We start from the raw sequence: 22285 nt of genomic DNA, 5'->3' as shown, positions 1-22285 counted from the left end.
TGCATTAAGGAGAAGCTGCTTGTCAGCAGACCTGCAGTAACGGGCTGCCCGTTCTACCCGGCCTTTGCAGTTGCAGAGTAAGACATAGCAGGAGACAAGAACAACATTTTTCATTTGGCAATTGCAGTCAGCAGAGAGCTCGGGTCAGCTACTACAATGCAGCTGCAGCTCTTTGGGGCCTTGCTAGCTCAGACAGCTGCAGGTCATCAAAAAATGGAGCTTTTAAAAGTCACTGAGGTCTTTCTTCTTCCAAAGAGATTTCTGCTTGTGTTTCCAAAACACACCCAGGCTGCCATTGCGGATGAGTCTGTAAGGTGCCAGTCTTACTTTACAGACCCTGTCTCGGGTTCTGCAGTGCATTCACCATTTCTCTTGCCATGTGTCCACCTGGATAAAAGAATAAGCAGCTGCATCTTCTGTGCCCTCAACCACATTCCCATCAGATTAGGGGCACTTCGTTGTTGTGTGACTGCTCCCTGCAGCAGTGTGCATGGCAGCTGAACTGCTTGTCTTCCTTTCCAAATAATGTGCCAAAGCTGATTCCCAGTCTCTGGATGTCTCCTTGTCATAAGCCACCAGTGTAAGGAAAGGCCTCTGGTCTCAGAGACCTTTTTGAGTGCAGAAACTGTCTTTAAATTCTTCACTTTTAATTTTCTTTCGTTTTTTTTCTGTAGAGCTGCTGCAGCGAGGGGCAACAACCATCACCAACTTGGAGGGCTGGGTAGGCCACCCTCTGAACCCCATCGGCTGCCTCTTCCTCACACTGACGGAAGCCTGTAGATTAGAAGAGGAAAATTGCCTTGAAATTTCAGGTATTGAGGCTCCTCCTTACAGTCTTCCAGGTGACTCCAGGTGAAACATGCCCAGCAGGCAGGTCAGGGTGTAGCTCTTGGGCTCAGGACTCCTGGGCTCCAGATCCTCCTGCTGTCCCCCTTTGCAGGAGCTGCCAGAAAAACCCTGCAGTGCAGAGGGAGGGAGATGGTGCCCTGGCAGGCCCCAGGGTTTGAAGCTGGAGCAGAGCAGTGTAACTGCATAGCAGAGCTGTGCCAGGTCGTGCCAGCCCATGGGAAAGTTATGGTTTTAACTGTTGCCCTGAAACGCTTGGCTCAGGTCTCCCTGCTCTGTTGTTAAGAGCAAGAAAGAGGGCGAAGCCTCAGATTTTATCAAGAGATTTTATCCATCAGTCAGGCTATCTCCTTCTCTGTGGCAGGTAGCAAGGGAAGTGTGATTGTTGCTGCTGAATTTCAGATGTTTTGCTCTCTGCTGTGGATGTTCCACCTGGGAAGGCTGCTCTAACCCTGCAGCATCTCTCCTCTTCTTCCAGACACAGGGGACTCCAAACCCCCGGTGTACCAACACGTGCCCGTGGCCACTGGCAGCCAAGACAGCACCGAGTCCTACCTGTCCCTGGCCTTAGAGGTGGCGCTGATGGGGATGGGTCAGCAGAGGGTGATGCCTGAAGGCCTCTATGCCCAGGACAAGGTGTGTCGCAACGAGGAGCAGATCATAGCTCGGCTGCAGGACCTGGAGCTGGACCCGGTGCTGGTGCAGACCCTGCGCAAGCAGTGCATCCTGCTGCTGGAAGGTAGGGGCTTGGCACTGGAGGTGACTGCATGGAGCAGGCTGCACTGGGGGGGTGTCATCCATGTGTGGGGCCAGCCCCCAGGGGGCCGATGCATGTTGTGTTGCCCTGCAGGGTGTTATATCAGCTTCTGTGCCACCACCAACACTCGAGCATCAAGGCTTTTTCATACTTTCTCCTCCAGTGATGCTGCTGCTCACATTTCTCATGTTTTGGGTTAGGCATCTGTTGCCTTTTGCTCCCATGCTCGTCATGTTGTGCTGTTGTCTGTTTGGGTTATGAGCCTGGAGACATCCAGGCAGCTCTGGGCTTGTGCAGCTCTTGAATCACTGACCCCAGCCAAGAGGCTGTGTCCAACTGCCTCGCCTTGTTTGCAAAGAAAAAAGAGTTAAGGGGGAGGCTCGAGGCTCACTGTGGTAACCTGAGGGACACTGCTGTTTCTGTGAACCACTAGCGAGGCACACGACCTGAGCTTTGGAGGAATGAAAGGGTTTGTACAAAACAAACAAGCAGCCGTTTGCCCTGCATCCAGCCTCACTAACGTGCCAGAGAGCTGCCGAGCAGATCTGCGGTGCTCCCCCCCAGGGAGTTCCTGCTGTGCTGGTGCCTGATGGGCTCTGTTTCTGCCTAGGTGGTCCCTTCAGTGGCCTGGGAGAGGTGATCCACCGGGAGAGCGTCCCCATGCACACCTTTGCCAAATACCTGTTCTCCGCCCTGCTGCCCCACGACGCGGACCTGGCCTACAAGCTGGCGCTGCGGGCCATGAGGTGGGTGCATGTTTTGTGCTCTCTCTGCCTGCCGTGTTTCCTTCTCCTCCGCTCCGCTGGGCAGCCAGGCCCCGTGGCAACCTCGGAGCAAGGATGGGAGCAGCAGCCGGCCTGGGACTCGGCATCCTGTGCTGCGCGTCCTGGCGCCAGGCAGCCGGGCGCTCGCTCCCTCTTTGGGTGATTCCGGGTTTTCAAGCCCCAAATTTTCAATTCCAAAGGCATTTGCACAGGGTGAGTGTTGGGCCTTCTGTCCCCAACTCACAGAGGGAAACTTTGAGATTCCCACTGCCTTGGGAAGAGCTGTTTAGGAGGCAGCCAGGCCAGAAGAGCAACCACGGCGCTCTGCAGTGCTTAGGGCCACCATTCCCAGCAGGACCTAAGGACTCATGGGCTGTTCTGTGCCTGAGGGACCCTGGGAAACAAATGGGTCAACTGTAGCTGCCAAGCAGGACCAATACAGCAGCTGCCCTGGGAGAGGGACAGCCCCACTGCAGCCCCTGGGTCCTGCAGGGCTCAGTCCTGCCAGGCTCAGTCTGTGCCTGTGCTACAGAGGAGCAAAAGGCAGCACCATTCTGCACAGTGCGTCACGCTGCTCCCTAGCGCGTGTTCGTGCCTGGCCCTGCACCCAGCCAGGACCCCCAAGGTCAGGAGGTCTGCAGTCTGGGTGGCAAGATACAGTCTTTGCTCTCAGGCAGGTGCCCCAGGCCCACAAGAGGGAAAGCAGAGCCTACCTGGCCCTCAGTGGCCAGGGAGACAGTTTCCTTCCTGCCTTGGCTGGCTGTCGAGCTGGTGACATTAGCACCAACTCGTGTCAGGGCATGTGTAAGAGCTGACAAGGTTGTACCGCTGCGGCTAGCGAAGCGACACCCCTGCTCCCCTTTCCTGAGGCTTCCTTTTCTCCCAGGTTTTTCAGGCTTTTGCATATCCCTGCACCAGCAGGTAACCCAAAACCACCACAGAGGCCCTGGAGAGCTGCGCTGCTGCTTCTGATCACAGCCGGACGTTTTAAGAAGAACCAGATGATAAAGCCAGGAGTTCCGCTGTGCGCTCTGACATAAAAGCAGCACAGAGGGAGGAGGGCTTTTTTCTTCCTTCCTTCCTTCCTTTTTTTTAAATTTTTTTTTTTCTCCTGAGGTTTGTGTGTTCCCTTACAAGTTTATAAATCACTTCACGGATCATTCTCTCCCTTTCAAGTAGGTCCGAGCTGGATCCCCGTGCCCATGTGTTGCGCACGCGGGGAGCCCCGCACGTGCGCGGCAGCAGGACGCGTTCAGAGGCGCCGCTGCGGGCGTGCAGCCCCTTGGCGGCCTCGCCAGCGCCGCGGGGGCACGCCGGCCTCTCACGGTGCCTCCTCTCCCGCTGTCCTTGCAGGCTGCCCGTGCTGGAGACCACGGCGCCGCCGGGCGATGTGACGCACCCCCACCACCTGGTGTCGGTGGTGCCCAGCAGATACCCGCGCTGGTTCACACTGGGGCACCTGGAGTCGCAGCAGTGCGAGCTCGCCTCCACCATGCTCACGGCAGCCAAGGGTAGGTGCGGGGCCAGCGAGGCCGCGGGCGCGCGGCGCTGTGCGGCCTGCGGGCGCTCGCTGCACCCTGGCGCGGGGGCTCTCGGCGGCGCTGGCCATGGGAAACGGGCATGTTGTGCAGGACACCGGGATCCAGCTTGTGAAACACCTCCTCACTGGCCTCTTGGGCCTCCTCATTTCCTGCCCAGGCCCCAGGATGGAGGCCAGCAGAGGCTTTGCGTTAAACTTCCATTTGTCTGGAAACCAGCCCCACCACCTTCTGGCGACAAATGCTCTGTGCCCAGCGTGGGCTGGCTTGCCATCCAGCACAGTATCCACTGGCACATCCAGAAAGCAGCAGCCTTGCTGGCTTGGCAGCATCCATTCCAGGGAGGTCTGTGTCCTGCCTCCAAAGTGTGCTGAGCTGGTGGGGAGCTGGTCTGGACAGGAGGACTTTATCCTTCTTCTCCCTGACAGCGCTTTCCAGAAATGAGTCTCATGCCAGGGCTATAGGCATTGCATTAAATCGGTTTTATCCGACAGTTCCCGAGTTCTCCCTCACCGCAGCATGTCCCAGTGCGATCCCGTGTCCTCACTGCATCTCCCACCCGCGCCCCCGTTAGCCATTTCAGGGAGGCTTGGAATTTGGTGATGCTGCAAGCGGCTGCTGTGCGTGGCAGGAGGTATTTTTAGCTATTAGTCATCCGAGCTGCCTGTGTGTGCCCAGGTGCAGCTCGAGGTTTGCTGTATTGCTGTGCATCATTTGGCTTTCTTTACATGCGTTTCAGCTGCTCAGTTTAGGACTGTGGGAGTAAAGCTCCATCTCAGATGTCTCGGGACCAGTAAAGCAGCAAATCCAGGTAGTCCTGGCCAGGCTTTGCAGTGGGAAGGGATTACAGCACACAGTATGTGCGTGGAAAAGAGCTGGGGTTTTTTTGACACTCCTAAACAAAGACTGACCTTTCCCCAGCCGTTTAGCACTGAGTACCACCCTATGGATGTTCTTTGCTGGGAGAAGTCTGTTTTACAGTCATCAAACTTGAGCCCAGGGTAGATGGAATAAACCAGAGGTCAGAGCCCTTGGGAACAGGCTGAACTGGAGACATCTGCCCAGGGAGTAGCTGAGGGGCAGGCAGGAGGTCACTGCAGGCCGAGCTGCACTGCTGCTTTCCTAGCGCAGTGCCTGAGGCAGGAGATGCTGTTAATGTAGGAGAAGACACAAGGTGGGCAGCGGGCCCCGAATTTTGCACTTAGGACTGAAAGTGATGGCTGGAATGGATGCAGGAGGTTCGAGCCGTCTCTCCCAAGCTGGAACTCCAGCACTGCTGCAGGTTTCCTAAGGATGCCGAGCGAGGCCAGTGCTGTCTTGCTGCATGGCTGTAGGGATCAGGAGTGCTGCGGCCCAGACGCTGCAGGTGGTTCCTACCGGGAGCACCGAGGTGGTTTCCTGTGGAGCGTCGTGGTGCTACAGCCGTCACAGGCAGCGTGTCCCGCAGCACAGTGTCGTGGTCCCAGGGGGCTGAGCTGCTGTGGGCACAGGTGCCAGTGTATCAGAAAGTGTCTGGTGCCCTTGGGGAGTTTGATCCTCTGGGGCAGGGTTCAGCTTCTCTTGGAGTGAGGTGCTGCTTTCTGGGCTGCGTTGCCTCGCAGGACTCGCAGAGGAGAGACTCAAGCAGGTCCTGCAGGCCTATATCTTGAGCTGCTCCTCATTCCTCTAAGAGGAGCCTGGTGTGGGTGCTTCATTGGCAAATGTGCTGAGCCACTGGCCACAGGACTATCCCTGGGGACAGAAAGGGCCGGGCGCCTTGTTGAGGTGTCACACTGCAGGACCCTGCATCGCTGCACACCCGTGTGCGCGTGCGGCCGGAGGAGCCCCCGTGGCCGCGGGCTGGCCTTGCCCAAGGGCAGGCAGAGAGCAGGGTCCGTGGGTGCGGGGGAACCTGAGCCATCTGACCGTGCTTGTGGCCACGCAGGGGACATGCTGCGCCTGCGCACCGTGCTGGAGGCCATCCAGAAGAACATCCACTCCTCCTCCTTGATCTTCAAGCTGGCCCAGGACGCGTTCAAGATCGCCACGCCGGCCGACAGCAACTCGGACACGACGCTGCTCAACGTGGCGCTGGAGCTGGGACTCCAGGTAGGGGAACGTGTTGGGGAGGCCTGCAGCCCTCCTGGCTCCTGCAGTCCTCCTGCCCCCTCGCTGCAGGACTGGCCCTGGGGGGCTCTTCCACCCAGCGCCTGCTCCCCCACATCCCCTAGGACTTGCATGGGAGGAGTAGGCTCATATGGCCCTGCACGGGGCAGCGGCCCCGGGAGGTCCTGGTGTCCTTGGGTGGCCCCAGGACGGCTGGTCACCCCGGGTTTGCCTCGCAGGTGATGCGCATGACCTTGTCCACCCTCAACTGGCGGCGCCGGGAGATGGTGAGGTGGCTGGTGACCTGTGCCACAGAAGTGGGTGAGTACCTGCTGCCTGGCTCTGCCAGGGGGGAACTGGCCTGCACATGGTGGAACAAAGTGGGCAAGGGAAATCCCTGGAGCAGTTTATGGCTTTAGGTCAGGGTGTTGGAGGTCTCCTGAGCTTCACTTTTCTTTCTTCTTGGGCAACTCAGTGCATCCCCAGAGTATCAGCTGGCAGGAGTGGGGCCGTAGCAAGGAGTGAATTTGAGGCTGGGAGAGGTTTCCCCAAGCTGGGTCAGGCTGGAGGTGTTTGCTCGCTCCCATACCCTGTGGCCTGGCAGTGCAGGGTGGCATCCATGCGTGCCCCCTGCCAGACCTGTCCCTGTTGTAGCGGAGGCCCTGGCCCCGGCACTGCTGGACACTTGGTTTTCCTTGACTGTGGGTCCACGGTGGCTCTGGATGTCCGGAGATGCAAGGGGAGCCTCCTAACCCACGCCAGGTGCTGGGGCTCTGCCGTGACCCCTGTTTCCCTTGCAGGAGTGAGGGCCCTGGTGAGCATCCTGCAGAGCTGGTACTCTCTGTTCACCCCCACGGAAGCCACCAGCATCGTGGCCGCCACGGTGATGTCCCACAACACCATCCTGCGCCTCAGCCTCGACTACCCGCAGCGGGAGGAGCTGGCCAGCTGTGCCCGCACGCTGGCGCTGCAGTGCGCCATGAAGGACCCCCAGAACTGCGCCCTGTCCGCGCTCACGCTCTGCGAGAAGGACCACATCGCCTTTGAGACCGCCTACCAGATCGTCATCGACGCCGCCTCCACCGGCATGACCTACACGCAGCTCTTCACCATCGCGCGCTACATGGAGCACCGGGGCTACCCGCTCCGGGCCTTCAAGCTGGCCTCGCTGGCTATGACTCATCTCAACCTGGCCTACAACCAGGACACGCACCCGGCCATCAACGACGTGCTCTGGGCTTGCGCCCTGAGCCACTCGCTGGGCAAAAACGAGCTGGCCGCCATCATCCCGCTGGTGGTGAAGAGCGTGCACTGCGCCACGGTGCTCTCGGACATCCTCCGCCGCTGCACCATGACGGCCCCGGGCCTGGCCGGCATTCCCGGCCGCAGGAACTCGGGGAAGCTGATGTCCACCGACAAGGCGCCGCTGCGGCAGCTGCTGGACGCGACGATAAGCGCCTACATCAACACCACGCACTCCCGCCTCACCCACATCAGCCCGCGGCACTACGGCGAGTTCATCGAGTTCCTCAGCAAGGCCAGGGAGACCTTCCTCCTGGCGCAGGATGGGCACATACAGTTCGCCCAGTTCATTGACAATCTCAAACAAATCTACAAAGGCAAGAAAAAACTGATGCTGCTGGTGCGAGAACGGTTCGGGTGAGCCCCGGCCGCTGGCACCGGCACTGCCAGCGGCCGGCCACGGCCTGGGGCCACGGGAAAGAAGAAGGAACAAAAGCGGAGAACACCTTCCCCCACTCGGCAGAGGCTGCTCTGTTCTGTTCTTTTGTTTATTTTTTTAATTTGATTTTATTTTTTTCTCGGATTTGACCATTTCACACGCTGAGAGGATCCAGAGATTCTTTGGGCACAAACCAAAAGGCAACCACGGGAAATGGTTTGCTCGGCCCTGGCCCTCCCTTGCCAATACCAAAAGCTAACCTGGAAATCTAATACCTCTTTCCTGAAGGAGGCGGCCGCTGGAGGGATCCGAAGGTTGCAACGTGCAAAAGTCTTTAAAATTATATGGAGGGAATAAAAATAAAAGAGTGAGCAAAGAAACCCGCAACACTAGAACCTCATGCGTCACCAAAAGCAATGGCTTTGCAGAGTGCTTCTCCCGCCTGCCCGAGACATGCAAACTCCTCTATTTGTGAAGATACTTCAATAAAAACAAGTTAAAGTAACTGTTCTCAGGGATTGCTTACTAAAAGTAACACAAAAAAAAAAGCATTTATGATACTGTAAATACTATAGTATATGTGTCAATTATTAAATTGTAAAGTTATAATTATTTATAATTCTGTCTTTTATTTGGGGGATACTTGAAATTGTCGTGGGCTGGGACGATTATTTTTATTATTGCTATTATTATTATTAACTCCTATTTAAACACAACGAAGCACCACCACCACCCGCCGGCAGCGAGGAGACGGCCCCGCGGACGTTTCTCAGGTTTCCACGGCGAGAAGGGCGCAGGGGGAGGCGCCCGCCCGGCTCGACCCGCAGGGATGGATGGATGGATGGATGGCCGGCCGGAGCGGCCGCAGTGAGGATGGCGCCGGATGGGACTGGGGCAGCGGGTGCCCGGACGTGCACGGACGCCGGCCTCGCCGCGGGCCCCTCTGCAGCGGGAACAGCGCGCCCGGCTCGGGCACGGGGCGCGGGGCGCGCGCGGGCACGAGGAGAGGAGCCGCTCCTGGCGGCACAGCCGGGCGGCAGCCCCCGGCACGGTCCTACCTTCCGTTTCGGAGCTGCCGCCCCGTGCGGCGCCGCGCCGGGCTCTCTCGGGCCCCCGGCCAGCAGCTCGGAGGGTTTGTTCCATTTGTTTTTTGCCTGAAGGGTCGGGAGGGCTGGGGGGGCCGGGGCCAGTCTGGACGGTGACTTGTAGTTAGAGAACAGGGGCTAGTTATCTACTGTCTGGTTTGACTTGCAATTTTTTGGAAAGTGACTTGTGTCCGCGCTCCGGCCAGGAAACCAATGTACTCGGTATGTGTTGCCACCGCGCTAGCATTCTTGGAGCAGTCTGTTCCTGTTCCTCTGTTACTCTCCTTTTTCTTTCCCCCCCTTCCTTTTTTTTTTTTCCCGCGTGCGTGCGTGTATGTGTGTGTGCGACCTCTTCCTCTGATGTTTAATAATAAAAGGGATGGACGTTACCGCCTGTTTCTCTACTGCCTTTACCTGCAGCCGGAGGGGTTTCTGCGTGGGGCGGGATGGGGCTGCCCAGCTCCCCAGGGCACCCCCAGCCCTGGCCCCGCACAGGGGCAGAGCACAGCGAGACACCCTCGGGGTCCCGGGCTGGATTCCCAGGCGCGCCTGGCACCGGCAAGACCAGTCCTGGCTGCAAGGACAGCCCTGGCTGCGGGAACGGCGTTGGAGCAACCACCGGCCTCATCCTGCTGGATCCTGCAGCCACCCATGAGCGCAGTGAGTGGGCTGGGGTTTGGGGACGTTGCGGGTGGCATCCCCAGGCATTTGGGTGCCACCAGCACCCGCAGGTGCTTGCTGAGCCTACACTGGTGTCGCTGTGGAAAGCTAAGACACAGCAGGACCCTGCCAAGAGGCCACCGGGAGCTTTGGCCGTGGTCACGGTGAGCCGGTGGCGGAGGTGGGATGTGATCCCCAATGCCTGGGGCCCACAGCAGCTCTTCTCCCTTTGCTGGGCTCAGCCTCTGCTTGGAGCTGGAGTGCCTGGAGCGAGAGCAATTCCTGCTGCAGGGCTGGAGGGGGATGGCTGGGCTTTGGGGCCAGGCTCTTATAGGACTCCAAAAAAACTGCGGATTGGAGGAGACAGGTGTCCCTGGAGCCTCGTGTGCCCCATCCCAAGCACAGGCCTGGGCTCAGGTGCTCCATGTCCTCCTCACACACTCCACTAGACTGGCAGCAAAGCCCAGCTCCTCCAGGACCAACAAATTCCCCAGCCAGAGCCACATGGCCGCCACAGAGACGGTGCTGGTTTAATGCTACATCCCGCCCTGCAACGAGCCCTGCGGCCGTGCGGGCTCTGGGCTTCGGCCACAGTCCTGTCCGCCGAGCCCTGGGCTCAGCTGTGCTTGTTCATGTGGCGGGAGTGCGTGTGCACGGCCTCCACGAAGGCACCCACGTGCTCGGGGCTCATGTCGGGGTAAAGGCCGTGGCCCAGGTTGGCAATGTAGCGTTGGGTGCCGAAACCCTCCAGCATCTTCTTCACCAGCTCCCCAATCTTCTCCTGCAGGCACGGTGGGAAAGCACGAGTCAGCCCTATCCAGCCTGGGGTATCTGAGCCCCGTGCCATAGGGCAGGGCACAGGTTAGTCCTGCTGGGACAGGAGCCAACTTTCCAGGTGGGGCAACCAAGGCAAGGAGGCCTTTAACCCAGGTCCAAACCAGCCCCTTTTGCTGGCCACAGCCACTACTCACCTTGGGCGCGTAGAGGGCGCAGGGGTCCAGGTTCCCTTGCAGGGTGATGTCCTTGCCTATCTGTGCGCTGCAGTGGGGAGGAAGCAGGTGAGTTGATGCGTGTGGCACAGGGACGGGGGCAGCCTGACACTGGCCCAGACCCCACTGCTGGGCAGCTCCTGGTTGCTGTCAGCTCCCTGGGCACCAGGACCTGGCTCTCCCCACCTCTGCGTCAGAAGTCCCCAGCCAGCGATGGCTCAGAGCGGGGAAGGTGCCAGGCAGCCTAAGGCGCAGCGTGGGCACAAGAGCCTAAGGTGCAGTGTGGGCGCAAGAGCGCTGTGCCAGACTTACCGAGCGTCCTGTGGCCGTATGGTCCAGTCAAGCCCAACCACCTCGTAGCCGGCCCGGGCCAGCTCCGGCAGCGCGTAGTGCGCGTCCTTCGCAAAGACGATCTGGGGAGGAAGGAGACGGGCAGCGCCCCTGCCACGGGCCAGGCCCTCGCCCCAGGCTGCCACAAGAGATGCTGGGGACAACAGGGACAACCCAGGAGGACATGAGAGATATGAGGAGCTGCTAGGGGGGCTGTTGTGGTGCTGCTGCTCCCACGGCGGGCTGGAGGAGCAGTGCTGCAAGGTGGCCGTGCCCAGTGCTGAGCGCCCATCACAGGCTGGGATCCCTGCAGACCCCATCTCTAGGCGGGCAGTGCAGGTCCCTGCTCGTGGTTTGGCTGTACCCTGCAGCAAGGAGTTCCCAGGCACCCTCTGCAACTGGTTTCTGCCTGTTCTTATCCCAGCTCCTTCCCACTGCTAGGACAGAGAGCCAAGCTCCCCATACTCCCCACAAAGCCCCGGGCAACAGGACTACCTCGGGCAGCCCCGGACTCACCATGGGCACCAGGGGTAGCGCCTCAGACTTCAACTTGCTCTTCACGCCCCGGGCAATGTCTCGGATGTAGGGCAGGGCAAAGTCCTGGAACTGCTCCGGGCCCAGGTGCCCCGCGTGGGACTCAAACAGTTGGAGCGCCTGTCAGAGATGCAGGGCTGGGAGAGCCAGGCCCACCATGCAGCCCAGTCCCTCCTCCTCCTCTTCCTCCCTGCTGGCCCCCTGTAGCTTCTTGCCCCTAATTTCTGCCCCCCTGGACTCAGCCCTGGGACACACCTGCGCTCCGGCAGCCACCTGCCCCACCAGGTAGTCGATGATGACATTTGTCAGCAGCCGCAGCAGTCGGTGGCTCGCATCGGGGTGACGATAGAGCCAGCTCTTGGCCTTGGCCATCGTTGTGGAGCCACCGCCTTCAATCATGTAGGACATGAGCGTCCACTGTGGGAAGGAGAAAGTGAAGAGGGAGATGGGAGATGTGAGGGACCAGACCTGGTGCTGAAGGCAGGACCTATGAGCAGCCCAGGGCCTGGGGCTCAGCTGCTGCCCCCTCAAACATCCCCTGCCCTACACAGAATGAACTACGCTACTGAAGCCAGTCCCTCCAGCTGTGGGGGTGCTAGGAAAGGCATCACCCCTTAGGAAGGGGTGGGGAAGACCATGCCCAGCTGGAAATCCCACCTTGTGGAACACCATCACTTACAGGCGCCCCAGAGAAGCCGATGAGGGGCACCTTGCCCTCCAGGCTGTGCCGTGTCAACGTGATGGCCTGGAAGACATAACCGAGCTCTGCGGTCACGTCCACCTTCTGCCGCAGCTTCAGCAGATCCTCCACCTCCTTCAGGGGCTCTGGGAAGGTGGGTCCTTTGCCAGGTGCCATGACAACATCCATGCCTAGTGCCTGGGGACAGTGGAGAGAAGGAAGAGGAATGGGGAAGCTCTGGACCAGTCTCCTTTGGAGATGCTGCTTGCCATCATTGCTCGCCACAGCACTCACCTGGGGCACCACCAGGATGTCGGAGAAGATAATAGCAGCATCCAGGGGGAATCGTCTCAGCGGCTGCAGGTGGCAGAGGGGAAGCAGCAGCGTGAGCAGGGGACCCAGGCCCCCTTCCCGTGAGGGCTCAGGGCTGCACCCAGCCAGCCCAGGCAATGGGGTCCCTGAGGCGAGCCGGGAATCTGCCTGGTTAGAGGTGGCTCAACCTCCTTCTACCGAATCCCACTGTGGGTCGCTCCCACTGCCAAAGAGTCTAGCTTTAGGCTGCACAACTCCCTGGAAGCCGTGGCCAGCCAGGACAAGAGGCCGGGAAAGCAGCCTGTCCTGCAGCGAGGGGAAGAGAGTGGGCAAAGCGACCCTTCCCGAGGGGCTGCTCACCTGCAGCGTCAGCTCACAGCACACCTTGGGACTGCGGCACGTGGCGAAGAAATCCTGCGCGGCCCGCATCTCCCGGAACTCTGCAAGGGACAGGCCGCGGGGACGGGGATGGTGACGGGGACGGCTGCCCGCGGGGCCGCCCTGCCCGCCGCCCGCGCGCTCACCGGGCAGGTAGCGCCCCGCCTGCCGCATGCACCACACCGGCGTGTACGCGGTGTCCTCGCCGCGCGCCGCCCGCAGGAACGTGTCGTTCTTCAGCTCGGGGAAGCCCTTGGGGCTGCGGGAAGGAGCAGAGAGGGGTTGTGGTGGGACGGGGCCCTCCCCGCGAGATTAGGTTATCGGGGGCGGCAGCCGCTGTTGCCCGCGGGGGTCCCGGCCCCTATCTGCGCCCCGCAGCGCCGCAGCCGAGCCCTGAGCACAGACAAACTCGGCGCATGTGCTGCTCACGCGGCAGCCCCGGCTCCATCGGCCACCGGGCGCCCCCGGCCCCTTCCCAGCCGGGTCGGTACCCACGAAACGGAGCCGGGGCAGCCGCGTGGAAGGACCAGTGTCCCCAAGGCCACACCAGTGTCTCCACAGCCACACCAGTGACTGCCGTGTATGGCCCCAGAGCCACACCAGTGTCCCCAGGGCCACACCAGTGACCACCATGCACGGCCCCAGAGCTACACCAGTGTCCCCAGAGCCACACCAGTGACCACCGTGCATGGCCCCAGAGCCACACCAGTGGCCCCAGAGCCACACCAGTGACCGCCGTGCATGGCCCCAGAGCCACACCAGTGGCCCCAGAGCCACACCAGTGACCGCCGTGCATGGCCCCAGAGCCACTCCAGTGTCCCCAGGGCCACACCAGTGACCGCCGTGCAGGACCCCAGGACTAGTGTCCCCCAGGCCACCTCACTGTGCCCCGCGGAGGGCCCGGTGCGACACCAGCGTCCCCAGCACGACACCGTGTCCCCAGCACGGGACTCCAGTTCCACTCCGGTGCGGCACCCGCGGTGCGGGCACAGCGGAGGCGGCCGGACTCGGTTCCTTCCCCTGCGCCCCATCTCCCCGCCGCCCCGGACGGGGTGCTGGATCGGCTCTCCCCGGGCCCCGGTACTCACACGAGCCGCTCGCTGCCCTCCATGCTGCTGCGCCGCGCTCCGCCTCGGCCTGGCCCGCCCCGCTCCACCACGCCACGCCCCGCGGGCGCCGCCATCTTGCCGCGGCCCCGCCCTTCCGTACTTGGCACGGGCGCCGCCATCTTGCCCTCTCCGTACGCCGCCATCTTGCCCCGCTCCGGGCCTTTCCGGAGGCCGCACGGGCGCCGCCATCTTGCCCTGCCTCCGCCCCGCGGGCGCCGCCATCTTGCCGGGGCAGCGGGCGGGGTTTTGCCGTAAGCCCGCGAGTAGCGACCGCCGGCGGCTCCGGTGCCGGGCTCGGCCGGGCCGGAGCGGGGCCGCGATGCGCGCGGGCGCGGAGGCGCCGCACCAGGTGCTGGGCCGGCTGCGCTTCCTGCTGCAGTGCAGCGAGTGCTTCCGCGGCGCGCGCCCGCTGCCCGCCGCGCTCTGCTACGTGCCCCGCGAGGTGCAGTACAAGATCTGCAAGGACCCCGCGGGCGCCGCCGCCGCCGCGCGCAGCCTGCTCAGCGTGTGGGACAGCCCGGGGCCGGCGCGGGGCGGCAAGCGGGCGGCGCGGGCCACCATCGAGGTGCGCAAGGGCGGCTGCCTGCGCGCCACGGGCGAGGAGTACTGCAACGGCGCCGGGCTCTGGGTGAAGCTCAGCAAGGTAACGGCGCCCGGCCCCGCTTCCGAGCAGCCTCCTGGCAGCACCCGGCGGGACCAGGCCCAGGGCTGCGGCAGGGGCGCCGAGCTCGGACGGCTGGGACAATCCCAGGTGTGATTTCAGGAGCAGCTCCAAGAGCACAAGGGCTGCCATGACCTGGAGGAGGGTTGGCTCCTGGCACAGAAGTTTGGAGAGGCGGGAGATAAGCTGGTCCCAGTTGAGTCTGTGGAGAGGATGCAGTGGCAGCAGCAAATGTTTGGGGTTGACTATAAACCTGCGGTCAGGTAGGTCCCAACCCGGGGCTCCCAGCCAGGGCACAGCCGTGTGCGTGCTGCGCAGTCCCGTGTCACTGATACCCATCCTGTCCCTGCCCGCCTGCTCTGCCGGGGCTCTTCCAGCTGGGAGCAAGTGGTGGACCTGACGTACTCCACGCGGCTCGGAGGGAACCCCAGGTTCATGGATCAGGATGAGGCTGCGGTGCAGAAGCTGCGGTACGTGCACATCTCCTGGAGAGGGTCCCCACAGAGGGGGTCAGAAGGGAGGTTGGGCACCCCTGGATGAAGCAACCTTTGCTCCACACATCGTCAGGTCACCTGCCTTGCACTGTTTCCCCCAGACTGGGGTGGCCATAAACACGGCGATACAGCCGTGTCAGCCAGGGAGCAGTCCCCATTTGGTGACAGCGGGATGCTGGAGCCCTCCCAGCTGGGGCCACCAGGCTGGACAGCACTGCGGGACAGGCGGGGGGGCTGCTTGGCACATGTGGGGCACAGCCTGGTCACCCCAGTCCCACTAACACGGCGCCCGCCCGCAGGTCCCTGCCGGCGTCCTGGAGCTACGAGTGTGACTTGGAGCTGGCGCGTTTCCTGTACGATCACAGCGAGAGGGAGCTGAAGGGACTGGACTGCATGAAGGAACACGTCAACAGCCTCGACGTCTCCTCGCAGGCGGTGCGTAGCCTGCGCGGGAGCCAGCTGGGCAGGGCAGCCCTGGAAAGCCCCGGAGATGGGAGGAGTAACGAGTGACTCTTGCTCTGAAGCCTCTTCTCCTAAGGGGAGGGAGCTGGAAGGGGTCCGGGTGCCAGGCAGGGAGGAGGCTCCGCTCAGGGCACCTCTCCTGCGGGGAGCTGGTGCTGTCCTGGTGTGTCTGACACGCGCTGGCAAAACTCGGCGTGAGCCGCAGCGCGTGGGACGCGTGAGGTGGCCAGGCCCGGTGCCTCCCGAGGGGCCCACACAGGTTTTAGCAAAGCTGGTGTGAGTTGGGCAGCTGGAGCAAAGCCCCGTGGCGGCTCATGGGCGCTCGCCAGGCTGCGAGGGCGCCGTGGCCGTGTCCAAGCTGCTGTGTTTGGGAGGTGCTGTTCAACCGCAGCCCAACCGATGCAGGGGCTGGCCTGGTCTGATCTCCTCCAGCTTCCTGGGACCACTCCTAGGAGGTGGCCCAAGGATGCTCACGCTGCCTCCTCCTGCCCGCTGCGCTCTTCCAGGAGAACTTCAATGCGTCCCACCTGACTGACGGCCGGACAGACACCTTCTGGGAGAGCGAAGGGCCCCAGGGGGAGCACTGGGTGCGGCTCTACATGAAGAAAGGCTCCATCATCAAGTGAGACCCATGGGTGTCCTCTCCGTGGCAGGGGTTGTGCCGGAGATGAGCAGGGTGTGGGGGGCAAAGCGTCTTGTTCGTCTTGACTGCAGCTCTTCACCTGGGCTCTCTTGGCCACAACGTGGGGCTCTGGGTAGGGGTGGCCGTGTCCCAGGTTGTGGGGTGTGCACAGACCTGCTGGCAGCTCTGCGGGCATCTCCCAGATGTCTCCACACCCAGGCAGATCCGGACAAAGCTGCTTCCCTCTCTCTTCACATCCAGGAAGCTGTGGCTGCTACTGGAGTCACAGACCCTGTCCTACATTCCCAGACGGGTGGCTGTGTATGGTGGGGAACTAAACAGGCTGCAGCACCTGAGAAGCATCCTAATCAGCGAGTGAGTAACGAGAGCGAAACAGCCTCCGTGCAGCTTGGGCCAAACTCCTGAACTGCATGTTTGTCCGTGTGGAAGCCTAAGGAAAGTGCAAGGGTAAACCCCAAGCGATCTGTCCCTGACTTGGGCCCTCAGTGGGGCTCCCTGGGCTGGGGGTTGCAGCGGCTGCTGTACGCGTGGTGGCCACCCATCCTCTCTGTGCGAGCTGAGCACCTTCAGCTGTGCGTGTGGCCTGCATGCTGGGAGAGCTCCCTGCCCCGTCGCTGCTGCTCTGTATTTGACCGGTTCTGCTCTAAAAATGTTTGTGTCAAAAAATGTTTGAGACATTTCCTGTGAATCCCCCAGCAGCCCCATAGGGAATCCCCCAGCAGCCCCATAGGGAATAGCGTCGTGGTCATGTTGCATTTCTGTTCTGCTCTGTCTTTGCCAAATTTATGCTCTTCTCCGCGTCTCTGAACGTGGCTTCCGCCTTCTTCAGGATGTCTCTGTTCTTCTGTCCTTCTCCATTCGCTGTCCTCCTGCTGCAGCCCTCGGTGAGCATAGGGGCTTGTGTCATGGGGTGCATCGCAGAGCCCTAGTTAGGGTTTGCTGCCCAGTTGCTGCATGGCCGTGGCCGTGTTGCAGAAATGCCCCTTTCTGCCCTCCCTGCAGCCCTGGTGGTTTCCACCAGGCAGGGTTGGGGGCTCCGAGCCGGGAGCTGGCGGGAGGGCAGCACGGCCCGCAGTGCGGACAGCGCCAGCAACAGCCCGTGGATGCTGCGGGGTCTGCAAGGAGCATCTCTGACGGAGATCTGCCTTTGCCCGGGCACCCTGCAATGGGCCTGCTTGGGAGCCACTGGGGGCGAGAAAGGGGCTCTGCCATCTCCTCTGTGCTCCGTGTGCAGGAACAGCTACCGTAGTGTGTGTGTCCTCCGCAACATGAAAATCCACCTGCCGGTCGTGGAGATCCGCATCCTGGAATGCCGGGGTGAGCTCGACTAGTCAGACCTGGGGTGCCAGCCCAGTAGCGCCCATAAACCCCCAGCAGCCTTCACAGATGCTTGTAGCTTTTCCCCTCGTGCCGGCTGCTTCCTTGGTCCCTTGGGACAAGGGCTGGGATGAGCCCCTTCGGGATGCTCCAAGGCAGACCCGGAGGCGGCTCCTTGTCCCCTGGTGCAGCAGTGCTGGGCTGTGCTGGCTGCGGGTCTGCAGCCCCGCAGCACTTTTGCCCTGTCTTGGCAGACGGCGGGTACAACGTTCGCCTGCAAGGGATTAAGATCAAGTCCTTCTGGGAGTGGGACCTGGTCCTCAATGTGGACATGTTCCGGCCAGCCCGGCTGGTGCGCTATCCTCTCCTGGAAGGGGTGGACAGGGACACGCTGTACCGGCGGGCAGTGCTCATTCAGAGGTACGGCATGGGGATAGTCCCTGGCACGCGGCGAGCCCGGGCCCTGGGAAGCACCATACACAGCCCTTAGCACAGGCTTGTACGGGTCTTTCCGAAATGTTCTAGATCCTGGGGCCAGTCCTGACCCACAGGAGCCCCTCTGCAGTGAGCCAGCCGCAGCATCGCAGCGTGGGCCACGTGCTAGGGCTGCTCTTCATTGCACTTTTTCTTATGAGGGGCTCAAAATAAGCACTTGGACCGAGGATGCTCCTTGGGCACCCCTCGCTATGGGGCCCAGACCCCTCGGTGGCACCCGCGTGTTTGCGGGATTATGCTCCGTGCTGGGCTGTGGCAGGCGGAGGTTGTCCGTGGGGAAAGGCAGAGGGTGTCCTGGGCTCTGCGTGTACCCCAGCCCGTCCCCACAGCGCTCCTCTCCGCTCTCCAGGTTCATCACGCTCCTGGACAGCGTCCTGCTCTACCTGATCCCCATCCCGGACCAGTCCGTGGGCACCTTCAGCCAGCTCAGGGTGAGCGCTCGGGGGGTCTCGCGTGCGGGACGGCGCCTGCGCGCAGGAACGCGGCCGCCAGCAGCCCTGCCTGTGCCTCGCCAGAGCATCAAGCCCTTCCTGCCGCTCTCCAAGCACTGCAGCGCCCTCCTCGCCCAGTACATGCAGGACTCGCAGAGCCCCGCTCCGCACACCCTGCCCAAGGTGTACATCAACCGCTACCTGGCCCGCGACCACCGCGCCAACCCCGCGCTCGACCCCTCCTGCAAGAACGCCATCTTCACCCAGGTACCCGTGGCTGGTGACCACCATCTCCATGGCCAAGACAGGCCGTGCGCCGTAGCGGGGTGCTGGGCAGGGCCCCCGTTCGCTGCCTGAGCCGTAGCTCAGCTCCCCTTTCCACCTTGTGCTCCCCTCTAGCTTTACGAGGGCCTCAGAACTTCAGGCAAGAACCAGCAGCCCATGGATTACAGGTAGGGGCCGTGCTGGGGTGCCGGGTCTGTGCTCGCGGGGTGTCGCTGCCCCACGCGGGACGTGGGTGCTGGGAGACGCCGGATGCTGCGGAGCCAACGCGGGCTCGCGCGGCTGGGAGGAGGCCGGCGCGCGGAGCTGCCGCTTCCCCGCAGGTGGCCCTCGAGCTACACGCAGTGGTGGGAGTGCGACTTCATCTCCGAGGGCATCGTGGACAATGGTGAGAGCCCCAGGGCCCTTCCGAAGGCACCAGCTCTCTGGGGGCCAGAGGGTGGCTTGGGAGGTCGCCGGCTGCTGCAGGGTGCCCAGGCCGAGCCTGGTGCATTCAGGGTGGCCCCTGTATCTGGGACAGTGCTGGGAGACTTGGCCAGGTCCCATCTCTGCATCCACCTTCACCCCGTGCTGAGCAGCCTCTCTCCGCGTTGCAGGCGGCGGCTTTCGGGACAGCCTGGCCGACGTGTCGGAGGAGCTGTGTCCCAGCTCGGGCGACGTCGCCGTGCCCCTGCCCTTCTTCGTGCGCACCTCCAACCAGGTGGGGCAGCCGCCTGTCCCAGACCTGACCCGTTGGTGCTCCCGCAGCAGTCGGGGCAGTTGAATTTGGGCTCAGGGAGGTCCTGCAGACTGGGCGACTTGTCCCTCAGTTGCAATGTTTTGGGAATCTAGTCCTGTTTGAATGCTTGCAGGGCCATCAGGCAGGCTACTGTGTGTGCATCCATCTGACGGAGACCTCCTGCATGGTGTGAAAAGGGGCAGGGAAAGCAGGCGAGGGGATGGAGAGGGAGGGTGGGGGGACACTGGGCTGGTCCTGGCCGCATGTGTCACGTCTTTGGCTGTGGGTCCTAAACCTCTCTCTCCCACAGGGTGCTGGTGACAACAGGGATGTGTATGTCCCCAACCCCTCCTGCAAGGACTTCCCCAAATACGAGTGGATCGGGCAGCTCATGGGAGCAGCTCTGAGGGGCAAGGAGTTTCTGGTGAGCCCTGGCAAGGGGGGTGGTGAAGGTCATTGCAACCCAGGTGCTTCGGTCCCTACTGCCACATCCCACTGGGAGCATTGCCTGGGTGGAGGGCAGTGCCGTGACGGAGGTGCACGAGGAGGACACGCGTCTCCAATCCCTCCTGCAGGTCCTGGCTCTGCCGGGCTTGGTGTGGAAGCAGCTGACAGGGGAGGAGGTCAGCTGGCGCAAGGACTTTGCTGACGTGGACTCGGAGCTGGTGAGCGGGGATGGGGGACGGAGGTGGCCGTGCATGCCTGTGGCCTGCTCGTCACTCTGCAGTGATGGCTTTGGCCTGTTTCGGTTCCAGGTGAAGCTCCTGGAAGTGCTGCAGGGGGTCGACAGGGAGGCCTTTGACTTCATGTTTGGCAGAGAGCTGACCTACACAACGGTGCTGAGCGACCAGCGTGTGGTGGAGCTGATCCCCAACGGCAGCAGCACCGTGGTGCGCTACGAGGACCGCAGGGAGTTCATCCGCCTGGTGCAGAAGGCCCGGCTGGAGGAGAGCAAGGAGCAGGTAACGCTGTCTCCCAGGGCTGGCCGAGCTGCAAGGTGGACCCTGCCCCACATGGCAGGTTCTCCTGGTACCCTCGTAGCTAGCAGCTGGTCTAGTCCCTAACTGTGTGCACTTGCTGTGTGCAGAAACGTCCCCAGCACTAATTCCAGCTGGGCAGTCTGTGCATCCCGTGCATGGGCTGCTGCTGTGTCCCAGGGGTGATTCCTGGCTCTGCCATGAGCTGTGGGTTCTCTCTAAGGTCCCTTCTTGCCTCACCTTGGGGCTCTGGGCAGCTGCCTCAGGCTCAGACCCACCGCAGTGACGTGGGACCTCTCCTGTGCTCCCCCAGATTGCAGCCATCCGTGCTGGGCTGTTCCGCGTGGTGCCCCAGGCCATGCTGGACCTCCTGCCCTGGCAGGAGGTGGAGAAGATGGTCTGTGGGGAGCCTGAGATCACAGTGACTGACCTGAGGAAACACAGTGAGTGCTGCAAGGGATTGACTCTGCTCTCTGCTCCGACCAGGCCCTGCAAGGCAGGACCCTGTGCTTCTTCTCCTGGATATGGACATGGTGCCAGTCCTGCTCGCGGCCACCTGGCGCTCATGGGGCTCACTGAGCATCTCGAGCCTTTCCAAGCAAGCCAAGGGTGACCCTTGCTCTATTGCACACAACGAGGGTCTTGGTAGAGGATGGTGGCTGGGGGAGCCAAGGCAGCACCTGAGGGCAGCTGAACCTGTCTGGCACCAGGTAGGAGGTGGCCCCATCTTCTCCAAGAGCAGTGCTTGGTGTGCACAGGGTAGAGGGAGAGCAGTCTGGCCCATGTCCCAAGGCTCCCTTTCTCCTCCACCTCAAATGTGAGGGCTTGCAGAGGGGCTGGGCACATCCCACCTTCATTTCCCTTTGCTGGGAGCCTCTCACGAAGCTCTCGTGTGTTCCTTGTCACAGTCACCTTTGAAGAATTCCCCTCCAAGGACCCTCGTGTCGAGATGTTTTTGGAGGCGCTCAACAACTTCACCAGCAGTGAGTGACCCCCCACAAGCCTTTCCTCACTCTTCGTGTGTACTGCAGTGGGGTGGTGGGTCCAGGGGGATGGGGTGCCCCCCACCATGTGCTCCTGGGAGACACCCTAGAGACCACAGGCTTCCTTGGGAAGCTGCCCGGGATGCTGAGGCCATCCCCTGCTTTGCTGTGCGCTGCTGTGTGGTGGGTGGCCAGGGACCCCACTGGCGGGTTGGGGCGATCAAGACCGGCGCTTGCTGGCCCCGACAGCCCAAGACCTGACCCTCTGCTTCCCCCCAGGGGATCTCAGCCGCTTCCTCAAGTTTGTCACTGGCCGGAGCCGCCTCCCGGTCCAGATCACCATCTACCCGGACAGGACCAAGTGAGTCTGCCCCGCGCCGGCCCGGGCGTCTCTGTGCTCTGGCCATGGCCTCACTGCTTTCTCCTTTCTCCAAAGCTCGCATGGGGTGGACCTGATGCCAGAGGCCTCCACCTGCTCCAGCATCTTCTACCTGCCCACGTACTCCTCGTGAGTAGCACTGGGGATGGCCCCTGACCATGGATGGTCACGCTGGGGCTGGCGCGGGGGTCCCTCCTGTCCCCCCAGCAGTGCCCGTGCTGGCCGTGACCGCCGCCTTTCCCCTGCAGGGCCAAGGCGTGCGAGGAGCTGCTGCGTTACGCCATCTACAACTGCATGTCCATTGACACGGACAAGAACACCTGGGACGAGTGAGCACTGTGGGGGGGCCCTGCCGGCGCGGAGAGCGGCTCTGGGAGCCCTGCGCCCCGGAAGACGCCGGGATCAATAAAAACGGGGGCCCCGCTGCCTCCGTTGTGCTGCAGCTCGTGTCGGTTTGGCAGCGCGCTGGGCGCTCGGGTGGCACCGGTGCGGCGGCAGGGCACACGCTGCGCACGCTGCCCGTCCCCGGGCTCCGCGGAGCCCGTCCCGCCCGGGCCCGTGGCCGCCAGGTGCCGCACGCGGCAGCGCGGAGCGGCGGCGGCCGCCGGAGTCTATCGGCCGCGCACGCCCTGCGCCCACCCACATGGCGGCCGCCGCGCGGCCCTGCCGGAGCGCGGCGCCGCGGCACGTCTGCGA

General features: G+C 62.3%; 3 protein-coding genes across 3 annotated transcripts in view; 2 read left to right on the top strand and 1 right to left on the bottom strand.

Moving 5' to 3' along the window:
• Window positions 1-8355, top strand: part of ZSWIM5 (zinc finger SWIM-type containing 5) — a 92184-nt gene extending 83829 nt beyond the window's left edge. The window contains exons 8-14 of the mRNA XM_026033477.1: window positions 675-812; window positions 1325-1585; window positions 2214-2349; window positions 3721-3878; window positions 5830-5993; window positions 6230-6311; window positions 6791-8355. Of these exons, the coding sequence (XP_025889262.1) occupies window positions 675-812; window positions 1325-1585; window positions 2214-2349; window positions 3721-3878; window positions 5830-5993; window positions 6230-6311; window positions 6791-7653 (1802 nt within the window). The 3' untranslated portion in view covers window positions 7654-8355. The remainder of the gene's footprint in view (window positions 1-674; window positions 813-1324; window positions 1586-2213; window positions 2350-3720; window positions 3879-5829; window positions 5994-6229; window positions 6312-6790) is intronic.
• A 1435-nt stretch (window positions 8356-9790) lies between these two features.
• Window positions 9791-13890, bottom strand: UROD (uroporphyrinogen decarboxylase). The gene is made up of 10 exons (XM_026053601.1): window positions 13727-13890; window positions 12785-12897; window positions 12621-12700; window positions 12243-12305; window positions 11949-12146; window positions 11525-11686; window positions 11252-11389; window positions 10718-10818; window positions 10388-10454; window positions 9791-10197 (listed from the first exon to the last, which is right to left on the bottom strand). The coding sequence occupies exons 1-10, from the start codon at window positions 13888-13890 to the stop codon at window positions 10033-10035; spliced, it is 1251 nt and encodes a 416-aa protein (XP_025909386.1). The 3' UTR covers window positions 9791-10032.
• A 176-nt stretch (window positions 13891-14066) lies between these two features.
• On the top strand, window positions 14067-21925 carry HECTD3 (HECT domain E3 ubiquitin protein ligase 3). Its single transcript, XM_026033468.1, has 21 exons — window positions 14067-14390; window positions 14511-14671; window positions 14786-14878; window positions 15202-15337; window positions 15871-15986; window positions 16248-16361; window positions 17242-17324; window positions 17579-17744; window positions 18169-18250; window positions 18335-18517; window positions 18650-18702; window positions 18856-18920; window positions 19129-19232; window positions 19561-19674; window positions 19826-19915; window positions 20006-20212; window positions 20541-20670; window positions 21136-21210; window positions 21490-21571; window positions 21647-21718; window positions 21838-21925. Exons 1-21 carry the CDS (start codon window positions 14067-14069, stop codon window positions 21920-21922), a joined length of 2535 nt encoding a protein of 844 aa, XP_025889253.1. The 3' UTR covers window positions 21923-21925.
• The last annotated feature ends 360 nt before the right edge of the window (window positions 21926-22285 follow it).

This window comes from Nothoprocta perdicaria, unplaced genomic scaffold, assembly GCF_003342845.1.
Source record: "Nothoprocta perdicaria isolate Ctin4 unplaced genomic scaffold, notPer1 scaffold_0, whole genome shotgun sequence".
NCBI lineage: Eukaryota > Metazoa > Chordata > Aves > Tinamiformes > Tinamidae > Nothoprocta > Nothoprocta perdicaria.
This window is presented reverse-complemented; position numbering and strand designations above follow the sequence as displayed.

Bases quoted from the DNA above. Each gene is read 5' to 3' on its own strand.
- UROD (XM_026053601.1), bottom strand. From the start codon at position 13,890: ATGGCGGCGTACGGAGAGGGCAAGATGGCGGCGCCCGTGCCAAGTACG. The intron at 12,306-12,620 runs GTGAGCAGCCCC...TGCCACCTGCAG, and splicing joins GCTGTGAGCTGACGCTGCAG to CCGCTGAGACGATTCCCCCT. The intron at 11,390-11,524 runs GTGTGTCCCAGG...CATCTCTGACAG, and splicing joins AGGTGGCTGCCGGAGCGCAG to GCGCTCCAACTGTTTGAGTC.
- HECTD3 (XM_026033468.1), top strand. From the start codon at position 14,067: ATGCGCGCGGGCGCGGAGGCGCCGCACCAGGTGCTGGGCCGGCTGCGC. The intron at 18,703-18,855 runs GTAGGGGCCGTG...GCTTCCCCGCAG, and splicing joins CAGCAGCCCATGGATTACAG to GTGGCCCTCGAGCTACACGC. The intron at 19,233-19,560 runs GTGGGGCAGCCG...TCTCTCCCACAG, and splicing joins TCGTGCGCACCTCCAACCAG to GGTGCTGGTGACAACAGGGA.